The 23,929-nt window shown below is 59.5% G+C and overlaps 7 protein-coding genes across 7 annotated transcripts; 4 read left to right on the top strand and 3 right to left on the bottom strand.

Moving 5' to 3' along the window:
• The first annotated feature begins 104 nt into the window (after positions 1 to 104).
• On the top strand, positions 105 to 5,139 carry BJ171DRAFT_82684 (carboxyl transferase). Its single transcript, XM_053115913.1, has 21 exons — positions 105 to 387; positions 618 to 684; positions 948 to 1,032; positions 1,196 to 1,227; positions 1,332 to 1,398; positions 1,509 to 1,534; positions 1,655 to 1,686; positions 1,792 to 1,861; positions 2,034 to 2,099; positions 2,342 to 2,374; positions 2,451 to 2,522; positions 2,643 to 2,695; positions 2,841 to 2,909; positions 3,016 to 3,114; positions 3,298 to 3,466; positions 3,613 to 3,786; positions 3,944 to 4,011; positions 4,168 to 4,195; positions 4,288 to 4,347; positions 4,488 to 4,538; positions 4,696 to 5,139. Exons 1-21 carry the CDS (start codon positions 184 to 186, stop codon positions 4,932 to 4,934), a joined length of 1,764 nt encoding a protein of 587 aa, XP_052967156.1. The 5' UTR covers positions 105 to 183; the 3' UTR covers positions 4,935 to 5,139.
• A 75-nt stretch (positions 5,140 to 5,214) lies between these two features.
• On the bottom strand, positions 5,215 to 7,005 carry BJ171DRAFT_82709 (P-loop containing nucleoside triphosphate hydrolase protein). Its single transcript, XM_053115914.1, has 2 exons — positions 6,701 to 7,005; positions 5,215 to 6,494 (listed from the first exon to the last, which is right to left on the bottom strand). Exons 1-2 carry the CDS (start codon positions 6,814 to 6,816, stop codon positions 5,345 to 5,347), a joined length of 1,266 nt encoding a protein of 421 aa, XP_052967155.1. The 5' UTR covers positions 6,817 to 7,005; the 3' UTR covers positions 5,215 to 5,344.
• Positions 7,006 to 8,079: 1,074 nt separating this feature from the next.
• Positions 8,080 to 9,712, bottom strand: BJ171DRAFT_82677 (uncharacterized protein). The gene is made up of 2 exons (XM_053115912.1): positions 9,551 to 9,712; positions 8,080 to 9,385 (listed from the first exon to the last, which is right to left on the bottom strand). Exon 2 carries the CDS (start codon positions 9,368 to 9,370, stop codon positions 8,201 to 8,203), a length of 1,170 nt encoding a protein of 389 aa, XP_052967154.1. The 5' UTR covers positions 9,371 to 9,385; positions 9,551 to 9,712; the 3' UTR covers positions 8,080 to 8,200.
• Positions 9,713 to 11,557: 1,845 nt separating this feature from the next.
• BJ171DRAFT_502902 (uncharacterized protein) lies at positions 11,558 to 14,163 on the top strand. The gene is made up of 4 exons (XM_053110809.1): positions 11,558 to 11,982; positions 12,476 to 12,664; positions 12,817 to 13,110; positions 13,353 to 14,163. The coding sequence occupies exons 1-4, from the start codon at positions 11,660 to 11,662 to the stop codon at positions 13,924 to 13,926; spliced, it is 1,380 nt and encodes a 459-aa protein (XP_052967153.1). The 5' UTR covers positions 11,558 to 11,659; the 3' UTR covers positions 13,927 to 14,163.
• A 999-nt stretch (positions 14,164 to 15,162) lies between these two features.
• BJ171DRAFT_82654 (uncharacterized protein) lies at positions 15,163 to 17,752 on the top strand. The gene is made up of 4 exons (XM_053115911.1): positions 15,163 to 15,541; positions 16,026 to 16,235; positions 16,478 to 16,774; positions 16,863 to 17,752. The coding sequence occupies exons 1-4, from the start codon at positions 15,258 to 15,260 to the stop codon at positions 17,662 to 17,664; spliced, it is 1,593 nt and encodes a 530-aa protein (XP_052967152.1). The 5' UTR covers positions 15,163 to 15,257; the 3' UTR covers positions 17,665 to 17,752.
• A 363-nt stretch (positions 17,753 to 18,115) lies between these two features.
• BJ171DRAFT_502900 (hsp71-like protein) lies at positions 18,116 to 20,777 on the bottom strand. The gene is made up of 3 exons (XM_053110808.1): positions 20,602 to 20,777; positions 20,139 to 20,277; positions 18,116 to 20,018 (listed from the first exon to the last, which is right to left on the bottom strand). The coding sequence occupies exons 1-3, from the start codon at positions 20,640 to 20,642 to the stop codon at positions 18,282 to 18,284; spliced, it is 1,917 nt and encodes a 638-aa protein (XP_052967151.1). The 5' UTR covers positions 20,643 to 20,777; the 3' UTR covers positions 18,116 to 18,281.
• Positions 20,778 to 21,227: 450 nt separating this feature from the next.
• BJ171DRAFT_502896 (SGS-domain-containing protein) lies at positions 21,228 to 23,494 on the top strand. Its single transcript, XM_053110807.1, has 4 exons — positions 21,228 to 21,250; positions 21,646 to 22,088; positions 22,259 to 22,713; positions 22,892 to 23,494. Exons 2-4 carry the CDS (start codon positions 21,713 to 21,715, stop codon positions 23,123 to 23,125), a joined length of 1,065 nt encoding a protein of 354 aa, XP_052967150.1. The 5' UTR covers positions 21,228 to 21,250; positions 21,646 to 21,712; the 3' UTR covers positions 23,126 to 23,494.
• The last annotated feature ends 435 nt before the right edge of the window (positions 23,495 to 23,929 follow it).

Below are 23,929 nucleotides of genomic sequence, written 5' to 3'. Positions count from 1 at the left end.
GGCCGCGTCCGCTTCCGACGGGTTTCGGAATTGGCCCTACCTCGAGGCAGGCGCCGACAGAACACCCCCTTTCGACCAGGCCCTCCAGCGCTTCCCGTCCATCCGCTTGCTCTCCGCCGATCTGGTGCGCTCGATCGACCCCACACCCCACTCGCCCCCCCCCACATCCAGCGTGCCTCCAGAATGAGCTCTGCCTCTCTCCGATCTGCCGGGGCTGTCCGCATGCTTTGCGCCGCTCGCTGGGCCGTCCGCCCGACGTTGCTGGCGACTCCCACGATCGCCCAGGCTGCCTCCAGCGCCGTGCGTCTGTACTCGTCCCTCGGCGCTGCCTTCGATCCCAACCCGGTGATCCAGTCCGCCATTGACACCTCCTCGGACGAGTTCAAAGTATGTGCTTCACGATCCGTTCCTCCAGCGGGCGTCGTCTGGGTCCAACAGCCACAGCAGCTTTAAGCTCCCGGACCTCCATGGTGCATCGACTAGCTCGTCCGGCAGTATCGATGGTCCACGATCGCGAGTATCCAAGCCATTGGAATCGCAGTGCTCTGGGTGGCATCTGTGTGTGATCCGCCTCACTAACAAGCACGCATGCCAACCGCCACGGTCCTCGCACGCAGGAAAATGCCAAGCGCATGGATGTTCTGACCCAAAAGCTCCGTGCTGATGTCGACAAGATCAAGCTGGGTACGCGAATTGGGAGTCGCTCCTGTCCTCTTGCAATGCTCGTCGCGCTGTCTGTGCTTGGTGCAGCTGCAGGAGAGCCCTGCAGATCATCGTCAGACTGCCGCCATCGCCGTCTCGGCATCATGATCGTCTTCGCCGCCACGGGTATCATGATCATGATCATCGCCACGGGTGTCTCTGTCGGGAAGTATATGCCGCGCTCTGCTCACATTATTCCCAACAACACCGCTCGCCTCGTCGGATGTGTATGCAACGTTCTGCAGGCGGCGGTGAGGAGGCCAGGAAGCGACATCTCTCGCGCAAGAAGCTACTCCCCCGCGATCGCATCGACGCTCTTCTGGATCCTGGGTATGTGCCGCCTCTCGCACCCACAGAATTCTGGATGGCTCGCTTGCTGTGCGAGCCGCATTCAGCAGTGTACAGAACGCTTGCTCAGATGTGGAAGCTCCCGGCGCCCGATGCTAATCTCCTTTCGCCTTTCTGGTCTGTTGCAACGAATGCCTTTGTCCAGATCCCCGTTCCTTGAGCTCTCTCAGTTTGCCGGTAAGTGTGCTATCCCAGTTCTGTATATCTATGGCAGACCGTCCAGCGAAACCTCCATGTCGCTTTGCTGTCGACTGACCCGCCCAACAATTGCTCGATATCAGGCTACAATCTCTACGACGACCACGTTCCCGCCGGCGCCATCATCACTGGCATTGGCCGGGTTAGCGGGTAATGCTTGCTTTCGTAGCCGTCGCGATGCAATCGGGGCAGCCAGCGCAGACCCGTTCGAAGAGATTGGGTTCAATGATGCAGAGTCGCTTACGAACTGTTTCTGTCAGGGTGGAATGCATGATCGTCGCCAACGGTGAGGACCCCTGACCATCCAAAGCTCTGAATTGAGCGATCAGTGTCTCACCATCATTCGGAAGCACTGGCCCTGCGCCGGTGCACTCGGCCTCGCATGCTGACGCCTATCGTTTTGCAGACTCGACCGTCAAAGGCGGAACCTATTATCCCGTAAGATCATATCCGATCGACACCGGAGAGCCCGAGATGTCCCAAACAAGCTATCAAACTCTGACCTGAATGCATACATACCCCCCCGTGCTCGCTCACTCATAGATTACGGTCAAGAAGCATCTCCGCGCACAGGAAATCGCAAAGGAGAATCGACTTCCTTGCATCTATCTTGGTATGCGCTGAATCAACCCCCCCAGTAGCTGCTACTGCTGTCGAGTTGAGATGAATCGAATCGACTGCGTGCCATGTGCAGTTCGGCCCAAGTGGGCACTTGTTGCGGTATGCACGTACTCATGCTATTCTTCCATCCTGACCATCCTTTTGCTGACGCTGCATTGCTGCAGTCGACAGCGGTGGTGCCAACCTGCCCAACCAGGCCGATGTCTTCCCTGACAAGGAGCATTTTGGACGTATGTAGCTGTTGTAAATCGGGGCGGGAAGCACTGCGATTCGATCATGTCTGAATCTTGATGACTTCCGCCGGCACACAACCTGTTCAGGCGCCGAGATTGTGCGGAGGCAATTTCGCACGCTCGCTTGGCAATAGACACTCGGCTGCTCCGGTCGATTGATTTGGTTATGCTACTGGCTCAATCGAGCTGTTGAAGCAATTTCTCCGACGTACTAACTCATCTCGGGCCTTCGTTCGCAGGTATCTTCTTCAACCAAGCCAACCTCTCTGCAGGTGAGCTCACTTGGGCCGCATGAGCGGCAGCACATTGCAACTTGCTGACCGGTCGTGTTTGTCTTGGCACCGACAGCCGGCATTCCACAGGTCGCTATAGTTATGGGCTCCTGCACGGCTGGTGGTGCCTACGTTCCCGCCATGGCCGGTAAGTATCGTTCTCGTTTCCAGCGGTCTTTGATCGTGGGCAAGAGCTCGCAGATTGCGTGTGTCCAGCCGACTTTGATCGCTAATCCGGCTGCTGCCATGGCGGCAAATCACTCTTCAGACGAGAGTGTCATTGTCAAGCGACAGGGCACCATTTTCCTGGCCGGCCCTCCGGTGCGTTGGCGTTCTCTCTCAGTGCTTGAGACTTTGCCGCTGCATCGCATGTTCGGAGCTACGAAACGATGTGCAACAGTGATGGCCGGCTACCAATTTGATGCCCCGACTAACAGAATTGCGGCTGCCGGTTGATCCACCCCAGCTTGTCAAGGCCGCCACGGGCGAGGACGTTTCCGCCGAGGAGCTTGGTGGTGCGGATCTCCACTGCAAGGTAAGTTTGGGTTCCGAGGGCGTGAGGAACTGCAGGTGTATGGGTATCCTGCCGATACAGCGAGGGTCTTTCTCATCAACATAACACTCATACGAATTCACCACAGACTTCCGGTGTCACCGACTACTATGCGCACTCGGATGAGCACGCGCTTGCGCTTGGCCGCCAGATCATCTCCAACCTCAACTTCAAGAAGGACATCCAGGTATGCGATGCGTCACTCGGCTCCACGCACGCGGATGGTGGAGAGTCGCTATTAGAAGCGCAATCCTGCAAGCGCCAGGCTCATTTGCATTCCTGCTGCCTGCGCCGGAGCTGTGCCTGGTGAAGGTTACTCGGGCTGGCCTGTTGCTGCCCCGCCTGACTAAATGCGCACAACACATCCAAGACGACGATCTACCCACCAGAGGAGCCGATCTACAGCCCCTCTGAGATTGGCGGCATCGTTGGCGACAACTTGAGGAAACCCTACGATATCAAGGAGGTCATTGCGCGTATTGTTGACGGCAGTCGCTTCAGCGAGTTCAAGCAGTACTACGGTCGCCAGCTCGTCACCGGTAAGGCTATTGAGTCCACTGGAAGGAGGCAGCGCTGATTGACTGGCCAAGAACGGAGCCTGGCTTTTTGGTCTGCTCGCGAGAGTGCACTCCCACACATGCACGCTCATATGCCATCTGCCATTGTCCAAATCACCTGCTTGCAGGATTCGCTCATATCCACGGTTATCCCGTTGGCATTGTGGCCAACAATGGCATTCTCTTCTCCGAGTCTGCCCTCAAGGGTGCCCACTTTGTCGAGCTTTGTAGCCAGCGCAAGATTCCCCTGGTCTTCCTCCAGAACATCACCGGCTTCATGGTCGGCAAGAGTGCCGAAGCAGGTGGGCCTCTCGATCTTGTGTCCGGCGAAGAGATGATCGATCGGTTGCTGGCCATGCAACACCACAGCCACAGCGATTGTCCCGCGGAGACCTTGCCGTTGGCCATTACAAGCGTCGCTAACCTATGTTTCACTTGGTGCGGATGCCGTGTGCTCAGGCGGAATCGCCAAGAACGGCGCCAAGATGGTTACGGCTGTTGCCTGCGCCAATGTCCCCAAGTTCACGGTGAGTGTGCCTGACGGTGGCTCGGTGGGCTTGGGGGCTGTATTGCAGAGTTTGCTGTCCTCGCCCGAGAACGATAGATGGATTGAAGCCCACGACCGAAGGGCTCAGCTCCACGATGGAAATGCTAATGTCGAGATTGGCCCATCACCACCGCAGGTCCTGTGCGGCGGTTCATTCGGTGCTGGTAGGTCCTGCATTTTGGATTCTGCCGAGCGTCGTTGCTCACTAGTGGCGAGTTGCAGCCTTGAGACCGACTGATCTCCTTGTCCCTGTCAGGCAACTATGGCATGTGCGGTCGCGCCTACAGTCCCCGCTTCCTGTGGATGTGGCCGAATGGTAAGCCGTTTGGGACGGCCAGATGGCCGGTCGCGCAGAGCGAAGGCTCGAAGTTCCGGTGAATTGCTAGAGTCGTGCGTGTGGATAGCTGCTGGATGGTTTTGGACTGAATCGCGACTCTATCTCGTGCGTGATAACAGCCCGGATCAGTGTCATGGGCGGTGAACAGGCAGCCGGAGTTTTGTCTCAGAGTAAGTGCATCCATCATCCCTCAAGGAGGGAGCCACAGCAGTCATTGCGATTGTGGTATCGTTGCGACCGCTGCTACAACATGACGAAACCGAGGCGTACTCCAGCCAGCAGACGGCCACGCAGCCGACGTCTAAACTCGCCGTTACTCCGTAATAGTCACCCGCGACGCCAAGGCAAAGAAGGGCCAGCAGTGGAGCGCTGAGGCCGAGGCCGAGTTCAAGAAGCCGATCCAGGAGCGTTACGAGGCCGAGGGCCACCCCTACTTTGCCAGCGCCAGGCTCTGGGACGACGGCATCATCGATCCGGCCGATACCCGCAATGTTCTGGGCCTGGCCCTTAGCGCGGCTCTCAACGCCCCTGTCCAAGACACCAAGTTTGGTGTCTTCCGCATGTAATATAACGACCGCGGTCGTGGGCACGATGTGGATCGAGACCGCCGAGCAGGCAGCAACGACACCAGCGAGAAGGATCTTCGGCGAGTCCTCGTTGGCTCTGCGTCCTCAAGCGCAAGAGCCAGTTTGCTCGTGTGTAGAATGTATTGAGTGAGAAGAAACGAAGACAGGACGGAGGGGTGGGGAGGCACCGATTGGCCTCCACCGAGCGAAACAGATCATGCCGAGAGGATAAGGACTCTCGAGAGAACAGGGCCCGCAAATGCAGAGGGAATGATATGCACCACAGGCGCTACCAAGAGCAGAGGGAGCTGTGCCGTGTGAGCAAGAATGTCGCTGCTTGAGCGCCGTGACATTGTCGTTAGTGCTGTCGAAGCAGAGTTGACGAGCCACAGCAGTTTGATCTAAGATGCCTAAACATACACGTGAGCTTGTGCATGAGTTTGTGGCGGCACTTGCACTGGTGCTGGTGCTTGTACTTGTGGATGCTCACGGTCGTCTTCCTCGAGGATGGTGCTGATGCCCTCGGTTATGGTATCGCCGACCCAGGCAAACCATTCGGATATTGAGCGAGTGCGCTTCAAGGCGCGTTGGGGCAGCGGCGACCGCGACTCGAGCAGATCGTGCTGTCGCAGTGACGATGGGAGGCTTGAGACCCTGGGCAAGGTGTGGCGAGCGGGCTGGGGCGACTCTGGCGGTGAGGGCGGCCCATCCAAGGCGAGCCGAGAAGCCCGGGGAGCGTGAAAGGCCGCGTTGGGCAGCGACGCAGAGCGATGATGGGAAGCGGTGCTGGCGGGCTCGGTCGCTGCCGAGGACGACGGGAGCGACGTGAACGACAGCACCGGGGACGGTTGTGGCGAAGGTGTTGACGAGGACGAAGGCGTTGGGGAGATGGACGAGACCGAGAGGGCCGAGCCCAGGCCAGCGACCAAGGTGCCAAAGTCCAAAAAGGAGGTGCGCTTGCGAGAGGTTGGAGACCAGCCGGCGTGAGGCTCGATAGGCTGCTGCTGGAGCTGCTGCTGGAGCTGCTGCTGGAGTTGCTGCTGCTGGAACCGACGCTCCTTGACGAGTGCGTGGTAAATGTCGGTCAAGAGGACGTTGAAGGCCAGATCGATGTTGGTGCCATCGAGGCCGCTGACTTCCATGAACAGGTGGCCGTGCTCGAGGGCAAAGGTCTGGGCGACCGAGGTCTCGACCTGGCGGTCAGCCTCGGCACGGTCGCACTTGGTGCCGACGATCATGATGTTGGAGCGGGACTCGCGGCCGAGCGATTGCGTTTGGCTGTGGGGCGAGGATCGACACCGGCTAAAGTCGTGGATCCAGCGCTGGACGTTCTCGAAGGATTCGCGGTTGGTGACGTCGTAGATGGCCATGGCTCCGTGCGCCAGTTTCCAGTATTGTGCAAGGATGGAGCGGTATCGGTCATGGCCAGGAGAATCGACGATCTGGGCCTTGAGCCGGCCTCCGTGTGGGGCGATTCTGAGGATTGTTGTGGCAAAGTCAAGGCCCGAGACACCGACCGCGGCAGGTGGGGCCGAGGCAGGAGGGAGGGTTTCCTTGAATCTGGAGGGTAAGGGAAGAAGATGAGCATCTAAGCGGCAGGCGAGGCGCTGAATGCGTGCAGAAGTGGGAGAGAGGGGAGTGTCGAGTTCCGATGTAAATGGGGACAGGGGATGCCGGCGAATAAGCAAGACCAAAGGAGGTGGGTGAGGGGACAGAGAAGAAACTGCGATGGAAAGAAAGTCCTGTGGGTGGGACCGCAGACTCACTTTGAGAAGATGGCAGACTTGCCGACGGCCGGATCGCCGAGGAGCATGATTTTAACGATAACGTCGAGCGAAGGATCGAGGTCGGGGAAGACCGATGGGAGCTGTGTCTCGGCCATGGCGGTGGAGATGGGAGATGGGAGATGGGATTCGAGATGGGTCGACAGAGTCCCGAGATGGACGGATGGGGAGAGAGGGTTGAAGCTGAAGTCGTTGATGGGGAGTGATGGGGGTTGAGGAAGTCGATGGTGAAAAACGAAGCAGCAGAAGCAAAAGTTGAAGTGGGAGACGGCCTTGTGTCCATGTTGGATACAACGGCACAACACGGACACAAACGCAGCACAAGAATGCGGGCGCAGCGCCGACGCCCATGGGGCGGGGCTGTCCTGGCGGGCTGTCCTGGCGGGCTGTCCTGGCGGAAGGATGTCTTGGCGGACAGACCCAGGGGCGATGCAGGGCTGTGCGATGCGATTACAGGACGATCGTCGTTGGCAAAGGGCAAGAGTTCGTCGGGGAGTGGGCAATGTGATTGCCGGACTGATGCCGTCGGCCGACTTGGATGCTGTCGTCCGACTTGGATGCTGTCGTCCGAAACCACACTCTGCATTCACATTCACACTCTGCATTCACATTCACATAGGCCGAGTGCTCTCGGGATCAACATTGTTGGGACCGGACGACACTTGGCCTCCAAGCATTGCGAGCGCACTTGGCCATGTTGGCAAGGGTGTGTATTCAGGACCCAGAATTAAATAGCAACCCCGACTCAAGCACGGGGTGCCCCGTTTCGTTTTTGGTGCGCTATATATGCCTGATCGCCATGGGTTATGAAGTTCTGGGAGTGGGATGGCATTACTCTGCTATAGAGACTCGGACCCAGCAAAGTCGGGAGCGGAGGGGGGGGGCTTGGCTCTTGGTCGCAAGGGCTTGGCTCTTGGTCGCAAGGGCTTGACTCTTGGTCGCAAGGGCTTTTCGCACACCCACTGCGACCAAGGGGATGCTGGTCGTTGCGAACGTCTGCGTCTCCCTCGTTGGGGTGCGAATGCGCTCATCGACAGAGATCGATCCCGTTGGGGTCTAATGCCAGGGGAGGCCTGGTGAGCAATGCTGGATACATGATGAGGAGTAGTTGGGGGGGGGCTGATGACAGCAGCGTCACCCCGGAGGACGGCGGGGCGGAGTGCTGCCCGGCCCAGAGCCGGGACCCAGACCGATCGGGATGTGAGGGGGGGGGCAAATTGCCGCTGGGAAGGCAGCGGCATTCCTTGATCCTCTCCGATACGCTTCGTAGCAAGCGGAGCACGCTTCGATGCTATCTAGTCCGTATTGATGCACTTTTGTGTGTTTCGGTGTTGTTCAGTGCGCCTTGAAGCGACTTGATGCGCTTCGATGTGACTTTGGTGCAGATTGATGCACTTCAATGCGATTAAATAGAGTTTGTCCCAAAAAATTTCCATCGCCGACGACGACGGCGGCGGCGACGGGGGGAATGGCGGGTGTTCTCTACGGTTTCGAAAAGAGTTTCGAGAGGATCGGCGACTTGGCCAGCCAGGCTTTGAGCGGCGGTGCCGGAGTGCTCAGGGGCGCCAGTATGGGCTTTGGCCGGGCCGGGCGGATGTACAGACCCGAGTCGGAGGCCTGCTTCTGACCGAGCCGATGCTGACGCTTGTCCTTGGAGACGTGGCGGGCTCGCATCAGCTGGAAAGTGCGCTTACTTGAGCCTGCAGGCACAGCGACGACGTCGGCGGCAATGTTGGCGATGTCGCTGCTGGCATGCGGGTTGCTGTCGATGCTGTTGTCCCAGAAGGATATGGTCCTTTGCTGGTCGATCATGCTGTGATGCCGGCTGTGGCGGGTGCCTTGGCGAGCAAGATGGACTTCGTTCTTGAGTGCACTGGGGTGGGCAGGGGCACCGTTGCTGGCGGCGACAGCGGCGGCCATCTCGAGGGTCTGCAGCATCGCTTGTTCGTACCGGGGGATCTCGGAGACGAACGAGTCCGAGTACCGGAAGAAGCTGGCCGCGGATCTCGGCGGCGGCGAGAGCGAGCTCTGCTCGCGGCGATCCATAGACGGATGGCAGTCTGTGCTTTGGGTAGCGACAGGAGCATTGTCGACAGAGTACATGCAGTGGTAGCGCTCGCTGACGTAGCTGTATCGATCACTGTCGTCGACGTCGTCGTCGCTGTGGTGGTCGCCGAGATGGCTGCCGAGATGGCTGCCGAGATGGCTGCCGAGATGGCTGCCGAGATGGCTGCCGAGATGGCTGCCGAGATGGCTGCCGAGATGGCTGCCGAGATGGCTGCCGAGATGGTCATCGTCGCTCATGGGGTCGAGATGCAGTTGGATGTGACTGTCGCCGCCGTCTTCGATGTCGCTGTCTTCGTCGCCATTGAGAAAGGCGCAGTACTGAGGCGCAAAGTTGACCTCGACGTCGACAATGACCTCGACAACGGAGCGAACGTCGAGGACGGATTTGATGGACCGATGCGGTATCCCCAGACGCTCGCAAGTCGACGGGTGCCGCGACACCCAAACAGAGCAGCCGGGGACGCTGGATCGCTGCGGGACGGCGACGGCAACGGTGTTGGTGTTGGTGGTGGTGTTGGCGGTGGTGGTGGTGTTAGTGATGGTGACGGATGGGATGCCCTCAGGGGCAGAGACCACGGCTGACATGGCGAGGCGGATGGGCTTTGATTGGAAGGAAGAACGGATGAGCAGCGATGAGAATGGAGCTGAGCCAGCAAGCCAGAGGGGAAACCGAGAGGGGGTCCCGATGCAGAGGAGAGGTTGGCTGGAAGGATGGTTGGAGAGAGCGGCTCAAGCAGGGGGGAAGGGTGTCTATTATGAACCGACCTGGCCGGGCAGCGGAGCGTCAGCGGGTCAAGAGGAGTCAGCCGGCCCCATGCGAGCCGCGAGACAGGGTGAGCAGCAAGGATGGGGGGGCGGGCAGCAGGGACAGACACAAGGGCCGCATGGCAAGGGGCCGCCACACGAATCGACAAGGGGCTGGATGCATGTGGTGCATCTCCGTGGGCTGCCTTGATCGTTGGTGGTGCTGGCCTTGATGATATTCGGTTGAATGGCATGCGGCTCATAGCACATCTGGTTGCACATCTGGTTGCACGTCTGGTTGCACGTCTGGTTGCACGTCTGGTTGCGCATCTGCTGCTCCGTGTTCATTCATGCATGCGGCCAGGCACTTGCTGCTGGGCCTTGGGCGTTATCGGCTGGTATCGCCAAGATGCTGCCCAGGTGCTTGGCGCGGGTACAGTTCATTCGGTGCGCGAGATGAGCGCGGACGCGGATATGAAGGCTCTCTGGGGAGGGATTCAGCATGAGTGTTCCGGTGGACTGATGCGCAATATGGACCAGCCTCTGCCGGCAGCGAGCCCGCGGTGCAATCCGCAGCCACGAGAGAGCAGGTAGGATTTGGAGCACCGCTTCCCCGTCGCACGATGCAGAATGGATATCGGGGGGCGTCGAGGCCGGGGAAGCGAGTTGGATAATTACGGGGAGGCAATCCGAGGCGATTTGGAGCACAGGCAAGCCAGCGCAATTTGGAGCACACAAGCAACCCTCCTCGGTCGGGCACACGCGCAATCAGGCGGCCACAGGGCCCGTTGCCACACGGACCCGGCCGGCTGCGCAGCTCCAGTCTGGCCTGTGGCGAGGCAGCGAGCAGGGCGGCGTACAGCCGATCCGACCAACCAGCGTGCGGATGGCGGAGCATCCAGTCGCACGGCGCCCGCTCTGTGCAACCGGGTCCCGGACCTGGCCGGGCTGGCGGGGTGGCGTGACTCACGGGGGCACACAAGGCCCCATTGGCGCTGGACCAATCAGCGACGTTCGCCGTTTAGCCGGCAGCACGGGTCGACAGCCAGGGGCAGCGTGGCCACAAGCTGGCCGGCACCGCCACGTGCGATCCGCACTGGATCCGCACTCGACCCGCACTGGATCCGCACTGGATCGGGCGGGCGGACACGTGCGTCCTGGCTTTGTTTGTGCGTCGGACCAACGCCTGAGCTTTGTTTTTTGGCGATCGGGCTGTGCGGTGCGCGCCGGCTGTGGTTGCTGGATGTGGTTGTTATCTGCTTGATTCGCTGCATGGTATTATGCTCGATATTATGCTCGATATTATGCTCGATATTATGCTCGATATTATGCTCGATATTATGCTCGATATGCCCGATATTATGCCCGATATTATGCTCGATCCGATGCTCGACACTTGGCGGGGTCCTGCAGACAGACCACTCGCGCCCGCATTCGGCAAGCAGGCTCCGTGGGTGGTGCGAGTGACCGGCAGCAACGGCAGCCACCGTGATGCCATGGATGCAGCATTATCGGTCTGGTGCGGACACCATCGCGATGGGTGCTGTTCTGCGGCGCGATTGCAAGCCAGAGCTTGCACTGTCCCCGCTGCAGCAACCATTCACAGCCCTTAATTTCTTCCGTTGCGCTGTGAAACAGGCCCGCCGCGCTTGTTCTTCCGGGAGCGGGTGTTGCTGTCCGCAAGGGCGCAACCCCATACAAGCCTGGTTCGTGCGAGAGCGACTGCCAAAGTTGGATGTGCTTGGCCCCACCAGCACCGGCCCAGGTGAGCCTGGTGATTTCTGTTCGTTCTGTCCAGCCCGGTCCGCCGGTTATAAAGCCCGTCGGTGCGGGTCAGAGCGCTCTATCTGCCTGCTGCTGCCTTGGGCTTTCTGGGCCATCTCCCATCCGGCGCTGCCTGTCCCTCGGTCGGTCCCCCTGTTTCCGCGCGGACGCTGCTGCTCAATCGCTGGACCCCTCCGGTCAAGCTCGCTGCTGCTTCTGTCTCTTTCTGCCGCTCTATCTGCCACTCCCTCGGTCGTGCTTCACCTGCCTCTGCCTCTGCCTCTGCCTCGGCTGTATATCAGTCTCCCAAAGCCCCACGCACGTCGCTGCTCTGTTGCCATCCGCATCCGTCGCTCCTGTCTCAACATGTCAACACCCCAACCGCCCGGTCCCAGCCCGTCCGCTCCCCTGCCCATGACCCCCGATCTCAACCGCATCCTTCCCAACGCCGACCGCAGCTCACTCGATCAGCTCTTTTCCCTGGGCGAGTACTATCTCAAGAACAAGCAGTACAGCGATGCTACCAAGGTTCTGACCCTCGCTGCCAAGAATAACCACCTGCCCGCCCAGATGGCCCTGGCTCGGATCTACTCCAAGGGCCTTGGCACCGCCCAGTCCTACTCCAATGCCTTGGAATGGTACAAACGCGCCGCCGAGTCCGATGACCCCGTCGCCGAGTTTAATGTCGGGTAAGGCAGATCTTGCTCCGGCGCGGTTGGATGTATCGGGGCCGGGCAAGAGATGAGACCAGGCGGACAGGATCGCAGATGGATACGAGGAAGACTGGACTGGTGCGCATCGATTTGTCAACCTGGGCAGCCAGTTGCCCAAGGAGTTGGTACATCGAAAGGATATTGCTGCGAGAGTAAAACCGATATCGGTAACCGGCGTAAAGCTGGAGTGGGCATAGTGGACTTGCCAGCCTCTGGACTGGCAACCGTTAGCTGCGTCGGTGTGGCCCCGCTTTCGCCGATCGAATCTGACAATGCGTGGTTCGAAGCGGGAGGCATCGTGTCCTGCGACTGACCCCATATCCTCTGCATTTCCATCACCGCCGCCCTCATCGTTTGCGGTTGATGACAACGTCGGTGTCTGGTTGCTTACTTGTACCTCCTCCTCCTCTCTTTGTCATCGTTTGGCCCGCTCTTGCTGCCCTCCCCCAACATTCGCGTGCACCTACAGATACTTTTATGCCAACGGCTATGGTATCGAAAAGGATATGGCCAAAGCCATCCTGTGGTACCGCCTCTCGATCCGACACGGGTTCGCCAACGCTCAGTTCCATCTTGCGATGGCCCTCCAGATCGATACGTCCGATTCCAAGGCCCTCGAAGAGTCGTTTTCCTTGATGGCCCAGGCAGCAGCAGCTGGGTGAGTGTGCTTGTCGAACGCAGCTGCCTCATGCGGTTGGTTTTGTTGTGCAACACCGACAAGAACTGGTTTGGAGCCTTGGCAGCACTTTTTTTGCCTTCTTCGTCTCATCGGACCTGTCCGCGACTCTGCCCTTTTCTCACCAAACATAGATTCCCGGACGCACAGTACCAACTCGCGCGCATGTACGCCAAGGGCATGGGCTGCGCTCGAAGCAGCACCAAGGCTCTGGCGATCCTGAAGCGTCTCCCCGAGTCCTCGAAAATTCTGTTCTTGACCGGATACATCTATTTTACGACTCCGGCACTCAAGAAGCAGACCGAGGCCCTGAAGCTGTGGTCTCGGGCTGCAGCCGAGGGAGACGGAATGTCTGCACACAACGTCGGGCATTGCTACCAGTGGGGACTCGCTGGTCTTGAGCTCGACTACAACGAGGCCATGTACTGGTAAGTATGCAACAGCGCGATACGGGCGTGGCATTGCAAGCTAAAGGTGGCTGGGTGGCTGGGTGCCAAAGCAAGGCCAAAAAGAGGCAAGAAGCAAAAAAAGCAAGCTTGTTTCCCTCTGCCTCGTAACAGCTGGCTAGCGATAGCTGCATATACTCGTCATCACTTTGCAACTGACCGTGTTTCGTCTCCAACCAATCTACACTCGGCACTCGGCACTCGGCACCCGACACTCGGTGCAGGTACACCCGTGCCGAAAACATGGGCTTCAAGGAGTCCCAGATTGGAATCTACGAGTGCTGGTACTGGCTGGAAGAGTACGACAAGGTCTACGAGAAGCTCGAGCAGGCGCTGAAGGATGGATTCACCAGCGCCCATGCGTATCTGGGCCATTGCTTCTTCTTTGGGCATGGCGTCAAGCAAGACTATGACCAAGCTGTGCTCCACTATGTGCAGGTTCCAGAGGAGTATCGCGATGTATCCATTCATCTCCAGCTCGGCCGCTGTTACCTGGAAGGGCTGGGTGGGATCGAAAGAAACCTTGATGCGGCATACATACTGATTCAAATGGGCACGCTGGAGACCTATCCCACCAGCCTCTACTATCGGGGCTACTGCCTCGAGAACGGCTTTGGATGCACCAAGAACCTCGAAGAGGCCATTGAGTGGTACATCAAGGGCTTCAAGGCCAAGGACAAAGACTCGCAGGAAGCGCTGCTCCGTCTCGGTCGGCTGCACGATCCAACAACCTACGTGGCATACCATATGTCGATCGACCCCGGCTTGATCAACGACGAGCTCTGCTTCGACGACTGAAACCCAATCTCCCCTGCACCCTACCCCCATCGTATATACACATCACTGGGCAGCCGCTCTTCTCCCAAGCGACCCGCCGTCGCATCTATGCAAGTAACGCGTGAGCACGAACAATTGCAAGTGCGCAACAGGGCTTGCAATGGCGGACGCTGAATTGCTCACGGCGCCCGCGACGGACGCTTGTCTGCCTCTGTATACCAAAATGAAAGGCCCACAATCCAAGACCAATGCGCTGCCAGAGATGCTGGGGATACTGGAATGTTGGGATGTTGGGGATGCTGGGATGTTGGGGATGCTCCTGTGTTTGGCACCCCGCCGATTGCGAATCGCACTGCGTCCCATGTCGCCGCGTGGTGTCGGTGCCACATGCCATTTGCAACCCGTGCCTTGCTGCAGCCAGCGCCCAGGGTCACGCGGCCCTGGGTATTGCGTGCCGTGTGTACCACAGCGACTCTTGTGCCACGGCGCGCGGCTGAGCAGGTGGACACACATTTGCGCGGGTGCCGACGCGCCAGCCAGTCGGACGCGTCGGCTGCGGATGCGCAGCACAGAGAGAGAGAGTGTGTGTGTGTCGCCAGCCATGTGCGACACGGGACAGCAAGACACCCGCGGCAGCGACACGCGTGCTCCGTCGCACGGCGTGGGATTGTGCGACGCGCTCTCCAGCCGCGCAGCACAAGTGGCGAACCCCACAGCGTCTGTGCCAGGTCGCGCCCACAGACACTGTGGCGGCGCGGACCCGGCGCTCAGTCCCGGCCGGCCATGGTCCGTGTCCACCCCCGCCGTGCTCGGCCAACATGCTTCGGCTTTCATCGTCCTGCCGTCCTCCCTTGGCTGCCCTGGCCGTGCTTGTCCTGCTGGGCTGCTCTCTTTCATCCCCATCTGCCTTGAACCTCTTCTGCTGATCTCGACACAGCACCATCCGGCCTTGCCTCATCGCTCTCTTCCTCGTCCGGCTTCACCAGCCCACTGCGTCCCCTCTGCTTCGGTCCCCCCCGTTCCGCTGACACAGCCGACCCACCATCTCGCCTCATATCCACAGCCCACTTGTGTCCGGGACATTGCTCTTCCTCTCCCTCGCGCTCTCTCTCTCTCTCTCGACGCTGATCTTGTGCTCCATCGCCCAGTCCCTGCAGCCATCGATTTTCAGTCCTCTCTGGACCAATCTCTCTGGACCTACCATCGCTGATTCCTTAGACGATATCACGAGCATACGATATCGAACTACCACAAGCGCAATCTCAAGCATTCAGGCAACAGTCGCCATCGCTCTGCCCGCAACCTCCACTTTCTACACTCTGCCTCCCCTTCTCTCCTATTTGCTCTGAAATATGGAGCCGCATTTCCGATCCCTCGTCGAACAAGCCCAGACAGGCAACGTCGATGCCCAACTTGCCGCCGCTAACGCCTTTTTGGAGGCTAAGATCTATCCCGAAGCCATCTCGTGGTTCCAGGCCGCAATCGAGTCGTCCGACTCGGTTCCGGCCATGCTCGCGCTGGCCAACCTGCACTTTCAAGGGGCACCGCCGGACGTCAAGAAAAACTACGAGGCGGCGCTCATGTGGTACCTGAAGGCCGCCCGTCTGGGCGACCCATGCGCTCAGTTCAACGTCGGGTAAGGAGCGAGTGTGATCTGGGTGGATCAAGCGAACGAGTCAATGAATGGGTGGCTGGGATGGGAATAGCAAGGGAAGAGATGGCTCATCCCCAGCAAAGGCAAGGCTGGGCGAGTTGGTGGCTGTCCAGCAAAACGGCGCTGGCTGTTCGGGAAAACGGCGCTGGCTGTTCAGGAAAACGGCGCTGGCTGTTCAGGAAAACAGCGGTGGAGGGCATCGCAGGCTTGGGGCGACGAAGCTGATCTGCCCACTTCCATCCTGGCGGCTGTCGCGGCGGATCTATATCTCTGGTGGCGATCTATCATGGATACACTCAATCGTCGGCGGATGTTGCGCTCGACTATCGATGACTACCACCCGACTCTCGCCGTATATCCACGAACCAACGGACGAACCAATGAATGAATGAATGAATGAATGAACGGACGGACCGGGGATACAACCCTTGCTACAACCCTGGCTGGAAAACGCCATTGTCGACAGCACCTTTTACGAAAACGGCTTCTCTGTCGAGACCGACAAGACCGCCGCCCTCAAATGGTATCAACTGGCTGCCGACTCTGGGCTTGCTGCCGGTCAGCACGGCATGGCCATGTTGCTGATGTACTCGTATCCGGAACTCGAGACGGAGCTCACCGAGGAACAAGCCACAAGGACCGCCTTTGAGCTCTTTCAGAGCGCCAGTAATCAAGCGTAAGTGGACCGTGACGAAAGGGGAGGAGAGGAGAGGAGAGGAGGGACCCGAGAGAGCGCGGGGGCCTTTCGGAGCGGAAAGCCACAAGTACATGGAACCAATCTGGATGCGACGAGCAGGGGGGACAGTTTGGAGACATCAGTACCAACGCCTCGGAGTCGCCGATCATGACGAGAACTGGTCTGGTCCTGCCCTGCCCTGCCCTGCCCTGCCTTGTCCTCTCATGCTCCGTATATTGCAGTCACTTTCCCTCCTACTACGAGCTCGGTCGCTGTTTCGACAAAGGCAAGGGCACCGAACACAACGTCGAGCGCGCATACAACTACCTCCGACTAGCCGCCGATTATCAGGACCCGATGGGCGTCTTTGCCCTGGGCTGCCTCCATTGCTTCCCGCCGTATCTCGACGGCGTTGCTGCAATGGAGCTCTTTCAGCAGTCCAGCGTCTTTGGAAACTCCAAGGGCACCAACAATGTGGGATACATCCTGGAGCATGGCATCGTCGGCGTCGAGCGTGATATACCAAAGGCGTTGGAATGGTAAGTGATGCGCCGTTGGGGACTGGCCAGACTCTGCTGGGAATCAGAGTGGCTGGACCTCACATTCCCATCAACACTGCGCATGCAGGTATCGAAAAGCATACGACGATGGGCTGGACTATGCACTGCACGGGATAGCCGACTGCAGCTACGCCCTCGGCGACTACAAGCACGCCTTCCAGTCCTACAGCGAGCTGGTTGCCAAAGGCGACATCAACGGATACATTGGCCTCGGCAACTGCTACTTTAACGGCCGGGGCGTCGAGCGCAGCGAGAAACTTGCCGTCCAGGCGTACATGCAGCTGCCCGAGGCCGAGCTTGGCAGCTATGCCCAGACCAACCTGGCGCGCTGTTATCTGTACGGACTCGGGGGGCTCGAACAGAACGTTGCCAAGGCCGTCGATATGCTCCGACAAGGCCGCGAGGCGAACCACCCGGATGCCGTCTACTGGCTGGGGCGAGCATACGAAGCGGGCTTTGTGTCGATGGTCGAGGGCGGAGGCAACCCTGTTGCCGAGTCCAAGGCGCTATCCGGCGGTCGCTCGATCTCGCCACGGACCCACATCCAGCTCACATCCTCGACAGCGCCGTCGCTGACCGAAGTTAGCTCCAAGCTCGGCCAGATGACACTCGAGCCGCCGGCAGACCGCAGCTTCCTGATGGCGGTGCTGCTATACCAGGACGCGGCCCTGCGATTCGACCACGAGCTCTCCAAGAGCCGACTCCGCGAGCTGGGCCAGTACGACCCTTTGCTGTTTGGCGAGTCGGACGACGACGACGACGGCGATGAGGACGGTAACGGCAACGACGGAGACGACGAAGGCACCGAGAGCCGCTTCAACACCAGCGAAACGACGAGCACGCTGCACTCGGAGAGCGGTGACCAGTAGCAACTGCGCCCCTACAAGATGGACCCGGCCTGCTGACGACCCAGGGCCGGCAGACCACGAACAACCGACCATGAGGCCCACGGACAAAAAAAAAAAAACAACCAACAACCATCCAGCCAACCAATCTCTTCCCATCGTTTCCTTCCCTGCCGCCCGATCGCTGCTCATCATGTTCGTCAGAGTTGCCTTATTCTTCTTTTTACCACGGCAATATTGTGCAGTCGAGGGCAAAGGACCCGAGACACCCCGCTCTGCGCTGAGAACATTGACCTCCTGAATACACTCGTTTTGCTCTTCCATCCAACCACTCATGCTGTGGAGTCAATAATCACGATCGCGGGGGATGAGCAGAGGGCAAGCAGGTTCAGCCCCTCGTTCCAGCTTCGCACAGCCCTGACAACATCCGCACACATGCACCATGGGATTGGAACGGGACCGGCGACGCTCGTGATTGCTTTTGGTAAAGTCATTGTTTTATCATTATGTACAATGGACAACATCTCTTGGACTATCACTCAAAGCAATGCCCGTTCGTGTGGAATAGCAGAATGAAAGGGGGAGGGGGCGCACATGGGTAAGACGGCAGAAGGGTGATGGATGCGGGGGAACAGAGCCGTTTAGTCGACCTCCTCAACGGTGGGGCCAGAGTGGCCGGGGCCCTCGGCGGGGAAGCCACCGGGAGCAGCACCGCCGGGGGCGGCACCACCGTAGAGCTTGCTCATGATGGGGTTGGCAACCTTCTCGAGGTCCTTCTGCTTGTGCTCGTACTCCTCCTTGGAGGCCTCCTGGTTGTGGTCGAGCCAGTTGATGACCTCCTGGACGGCAGACTCGAGCTTGGCCTTGTCTCCGGGCTTGAAGGCAGCAGAGAGCTTCTCGTCGTTGATCGAGTTGCGGAGGTTGTATGCGTAGGTCTCGAGACCGTTCTTGGACTGGATGCGGTCGGCAGCGGCGGCATCCTCAGCCTTGTACTTCTCGGCATCGGCAACCATGCGCTCGATCTCCTCCTTGGACAGACGGCCCTTGTCGTTGGTGATGGTGATCTTGTTGGAGCGACCGGTGGTCTTGTCGACGGCAGAGACGTTCAGGATACCGTTGGCATCGACATCGAAGGTGACCTCGATCTGGGGGACACCGCGGGGGGCGGGGGGAATGCCGGTGAGCTCGAACTTGCCGAGGAGGTTGTTGTCCTTGGTGCGGGCGCGTTCACCTTCGTAGACCTGGATGAGAACACCGGGCTGGTTGTCGGCGTAGGTCGAGAAGATCTCGGACTTCTTGGTGGGAACGGTGGTGTTGCGCTTGATGAGGGCAGTCATGACACCGCCAGCAGTCTCGATACCGAGAGAGAGGGGAGCGACATCGAGCAGGAGGAGATCCTGGGTCTTCTCGGAGGTGTCGCCAGTGAGGATGGCAGCCTGGACGGCGGCACCGTAGGCAACGGCCTCATCGGGGTTGATGGACTTGTTGGGCTCCTTGCCGTTGAAGAAGTCCGAGACGAGCTTCTGGATCTTGGGGATACGGGTGGAGCCACCGACGAGGACAATCTCGTGGACGGAGGCCTTGTCCATCTTGGCGTCACGGAGGACCTTCTCGACGGGGTCGATGGTGGAGCGGAAGAGGTCGGCGCAGAGCTCCTCGAAGCGGGCACGGGTGATGGAGGTGTAGAAGTCGATACCCTCGAAGAGAGAGTCAATCTCGATGGTGGTCTGGGCAGCAGACGAGAGGGTGCGCTTGGCACGCTCGCAAGCGGTGCGGAGACGGCGGAGGGCACGGGCGTTGGAGGTCAGGTCCTTCTTGTGCTTGCGCTTGAACTCCTCGGTGAAGTGCGAGACGAGGCGGTTGTCAAAGTCCTCACCACCAAGATGGGTGTCACCGGCGGTGGCCTTGACCTCGAAGATACCGTCCTCGATGGTCAGGAGGGAGACATCGAAGGTACCACCTCCGAGATCGAAGATGAGGACGTTGCGCTCGCCGGAAATCTTCTTGTCAAGACCGTAGGCGATGGCGGCAGCGGTGGGCTCGTTGATGATACGGAGGACGTTGAGGCCCGAGATGACACCGGCGTCCTTGGTGGCCTGGCGCTGCGAGTCGTTGAAGTAGGCGGGGACGGTGACGACGGCGTCCTTGACGGTGGTGCCGAGGTAGGCCTCAGCAGTCTCCTTCATCTTCAGGAGAACCATGGAGGAGACTTCCTCAGGGGTGAAAGTCTTGGTCTCGCCCTTGAACTCAACCTGGATGAGGGGCTTGGTGTCGACGTTGACGACCTTGAAGGGCCAGTGCTTCATGTCAGACTGGACCTCGGCGTCGTTGAAGCGGCGGCCGATGAGACGCTTGGCATCGAAGACGGTGTTGAAGGGCTGGAAGCAGATGGCAGAGAGCGGGAGGAGGCGTCAGCGCTGTTGCCCTGATAGCCTCGAGGAGACAGTGGCAGGCGACTTGCACACAACACGTCACAGCCGACGCGACAGAGGACTTACGTTCATGGCGACCTGGTTCTTGGCAGCATCACCAATGAGACGCTCAGAGTCGGAGAAGGCGACATACGAGGGGGTAGTGCGGTTACCCTGGTCGTTGGCAATGATTTCGACACGGTCGTTCTGCCAAACGCCGACACAGCTGCGGGAGAGAGCAGAGGAAGCCGATGGTCAGATCTGGGAGCGAGGCCGCGGGACTGGGGCGATCAAGGGGCGGAGACGCAGGCAGCACAAAACACGCTGGCGTGTGATGTTCTCAGGAGCCACACGCACGAGGAGATCGATCTGCACGAGCGGGCCGATCTGCACGAGAGGGCTGCTCCCGACGACTCGCTCTCTCTCCCTCGAGGCGACGCGGGCAGGCGCTGATCAAGCACCAGATCGCTCCCGCCCCGCCGATCAGGAGGATCGCAGAGGCTGCAGCGACACCGCAGGGCACGCCAGGCAACGACAGGGCGACACTTACGAGTAGGTAGTACCCAGATCAATACCAACAGCCTTGGACATGGTGGTTGTGAGATGAAAGTAGAGAGACGACTTCCGTACGGGACAGAGCAGCGCTGGGCGAGCGGAGAGCTTTTAAACGCATGCGGGTGTGGCTTTGCAGAGAACCCAATGGACGAAATTTCGGGTTCCATCCGCGCGGCGCCTGTGAAAAATTTTTAATGAATTTTTAATACTGCGGGCAGGCGCCGGCGCTGTTGTGGTCTGTGTGGGGCAGGCGGTTGCTGCGGGCTTCCGAGGGCTCGCCTGTCGATCTTTTTTTTCGTCGTGAGACACGGGCGCGCCGGCGCAAGGAAGCGCGCATGCCATGCGTCGCACCGCCCGCGTCACCCACAGAAGCCCGCCGAAGAGAAAAGAACACCGCGGAGCCGGCTCGAACCGCCTGGAAGCTCACGTGACTCTGCGCCACAGCGGAGCGGCCATGCGCGAAGGCATGGGGGCGATCAAGGGATTCGACTCGCGCCGCCAGCTGATGATCCAGCGTCGATCGCACTGCCGAGCAAGCCGCCGATCACATCGCCAGCGCATCATCAGCACATCATCAGCATAGCGTCAACGCATCGTCAACGCATCGCCGAGAGCATCCTCGAGTCCCGATCGCACGTATCCTGGTGAGCTATTGGCTGCGGGCCTGTCGCTGCTGCTGCTGCTGCTGGACACGACTCGGACGATCTGTGCTGCCCCTGGTGATTTGTCCGCGGTCGTTCGCGGCGTCAATCGCATCTTCTCGCATTCTCCGGACCATGCTCCCGTCTGCGGTGGCCCAGCCAGCAGCCTTCCAGAAGGGACTGGATGTGCCTCTGGGTTTGTTCGCGCCGCATCGGGCCGATTCCGTCGCACCATGGGTATCGACGGATACCCTGTGGCGGGGCCCAGCGATGATACCGCTGGCATCCACCCTCTCGGGCAATCAGAGCTCATGGTATCCCAGTCCGGTCCGCTTTGCATCTTGGATGTCTCTCTGACCCGCACTGCTCTTCCCGCCCCCGCCTCGGCTGACTGAAAGCAGAGGTCAATCCACAATCCGCTCAGCGACCATCTCCTGAAACCGTCTCACTTCCGCACCCGCAGTCATGGCCGAACTCGCCTTTCTAGCCCAGGCCAACTCGGCCTTTGTCGATGAGGACTACGAGACAGCCCTCTCGTTCTACTCTCAAGCCATCAGCGCCAACCCCTCCAACCCCGAGTGCTATCTCAAGCGCGCCAGCACCTACACGAAGCTCGGCCTGCACTCGCAGGCCTTGAGCGATGCCCAGATGGCCGCCGCTCTCTCCCAGGGCGACCAGGGTATCTTTGTCAAGGCCCAGTTGCGACGTGGTGCCACATCGGCCACACTGAAGCAATGGGCCCAAGCCCGCGAGGCCTTTGGCGAAGTTCTCAAGGTCCAGCCCGACGATGCTGCTGCCAAGCAGGGCTTTGACAATGCAACAGAAGAATTCGTCAGAGCAGGTATGTGGCGAGCCAAGCCCCACTCTTCCCCAGACACACGCGCATGTCAAAAGCAGCAACGTCATGTGCATATACACGACTGAGCCATGCCCACCATCCTATTTGGATGCATGGATTGACGATGGATCGGTGGATTCCTCCCGCTATTCCTGACGCCGACACTCTTGCAGGTGGCAAGCTCGCTCCTGTCGATCCCGTCGCCCCGGCCGCCGACGGCACCGCTTCCTCGGACAGCACCACGGCGCCTGCCAGCATCCCCACGACCGCCAGCTTCCTTCCTCCGTCCAAGATCCGCCACGAGTGGTTCCAGAACGACAACTTTGTCACCATCTCAGTCTTTGTCAAGCATGCCAAGCCCGAGAATGTCGAGATCATCTTCACCGAGCGAGCCACATCCGTCACCATCAAGCTGCCATCGACAGGATCCGACTACTCCCTTGAGCTCGATCCCCTATCGCATGAGATTGTCCCCTCCGAATCAAAGTACTCGGTGCTCTCCACAAAGATTGAAATCAAGCTCAAGAAGGCCAACGAGGGCCTGAAGTGGGGTGCTCTGGAAGGCGAGGATAGCTCTCTCGCTCAGACGATGGCCAAGGCACCGACATATCCCACCTCCTCCAAGAAGGTGAGTGTCGCGGGCACCCGTTGGCTATTTGGCTCACACCTCCGCACCGCCCGCTTCGCTGTTTGTCTTGCACACTATATGTATCCGATCCGATCCGCTCGCTCCATGCGCTCCAACTGGGCTGTCGGTGCACTCGAGTCTGGTGCGGACGGCTGATTCCTTGCTGCCTTCAACTCAGAACTGGGATGCGATTGCCAAGAATATCGAAGGCGACAAGGGCCAGGGCGAGGAGGCCCTGAACGATCTGTTCCGGACCATTTATAAGGACGCCTCCGATGAGACACGTCGCGCCATGATCAAAAGCTATGTCGAAAGCAATGGCACCTGCCTCTCGACCAACTGGGACGAGGTCGGCAAGAAGCGGGTCGAGGTGACTCCGCCAGAGGGCATGGTGGCCAAGAAGTACGAGTAGCGTCTCGAGGCTGTCGCATGGACGGGCGGGCTGCCCCCTAGACAGGCGGGCTGTTGTCTGCGCATATTTTACTGCTGTTTTGTGCTTTTGGAGGATTATCTCTGGACGAATATCTCCGGAAGCGGTTTTGAATGAGTCTCGGTTGGCTGTATCACAATAGCACAAGCTTCACCGATCTCGACAGTGTTTGTTTCGATACCCAATCCATCTCCAACCTTTGCATCTGCTGGCCTGTGCTGCATCCCAAAGCGGGCGATTGCGTGAACAGTGTCTCGATTGGCGGCACCCTGGTCCAACCCGTGGGACACTGCTTTTGCCCGCCCCAGCAAACCTAGTTTGCCCTGGCTCCAAGTTGACTCGTCCACGTTGATAGATTCCATGGCTCGCTCTGTCGGTCCTGCGACAGGCCCCCCATTTGCAGCCCAAATCTCCCCAGAAATGCACATCGACTGGTGTCTCCGCATCGCATCTCTCCCCAACTTGAGTCCGCCGCCCCCAACTGCCAAGCAAACCTGGGGAGTACCAGAGGCGATTCGGGGGTTCTGGCGCCGCCGACATTGTTGGGGAGGAGGTGGCCGCTCCGTTGACAAATCGAAGGTCGCTCTTGACCCTGTTGATTGTGATGGCCGCGCGTTGATCCTGTCGTCGACAACAGCCAACCCCAAGCGGCTGCGATTGCCGCGCCGTTCTGTGAAGCAGAAGCGGCCGATGAGAGCACCAGCAGCGCGCATGGACGGGGGGGGAATGCATGAACGAGAGAACCCATCTTGGGCCATGAAACGCGGCGACCCAGATCATGGCCGG

This window comes from Polychytrium aggregatum (genome assembly GCF_025602895.1).
Source record: "Polychytrium aggregatum strain JEL109 chromosome Unknown BJ171scaffold_16, whole genome shotgun sequence".
NCBI lineage: Eukaryota > Fungi > Chytridiomycota > Chytridiomycetes > Polychytriales > Polychytrium > Polychytrium aggregatum.
This window is presented reverse-complemented; position numbering and strand designations above follow the sequence as displayed.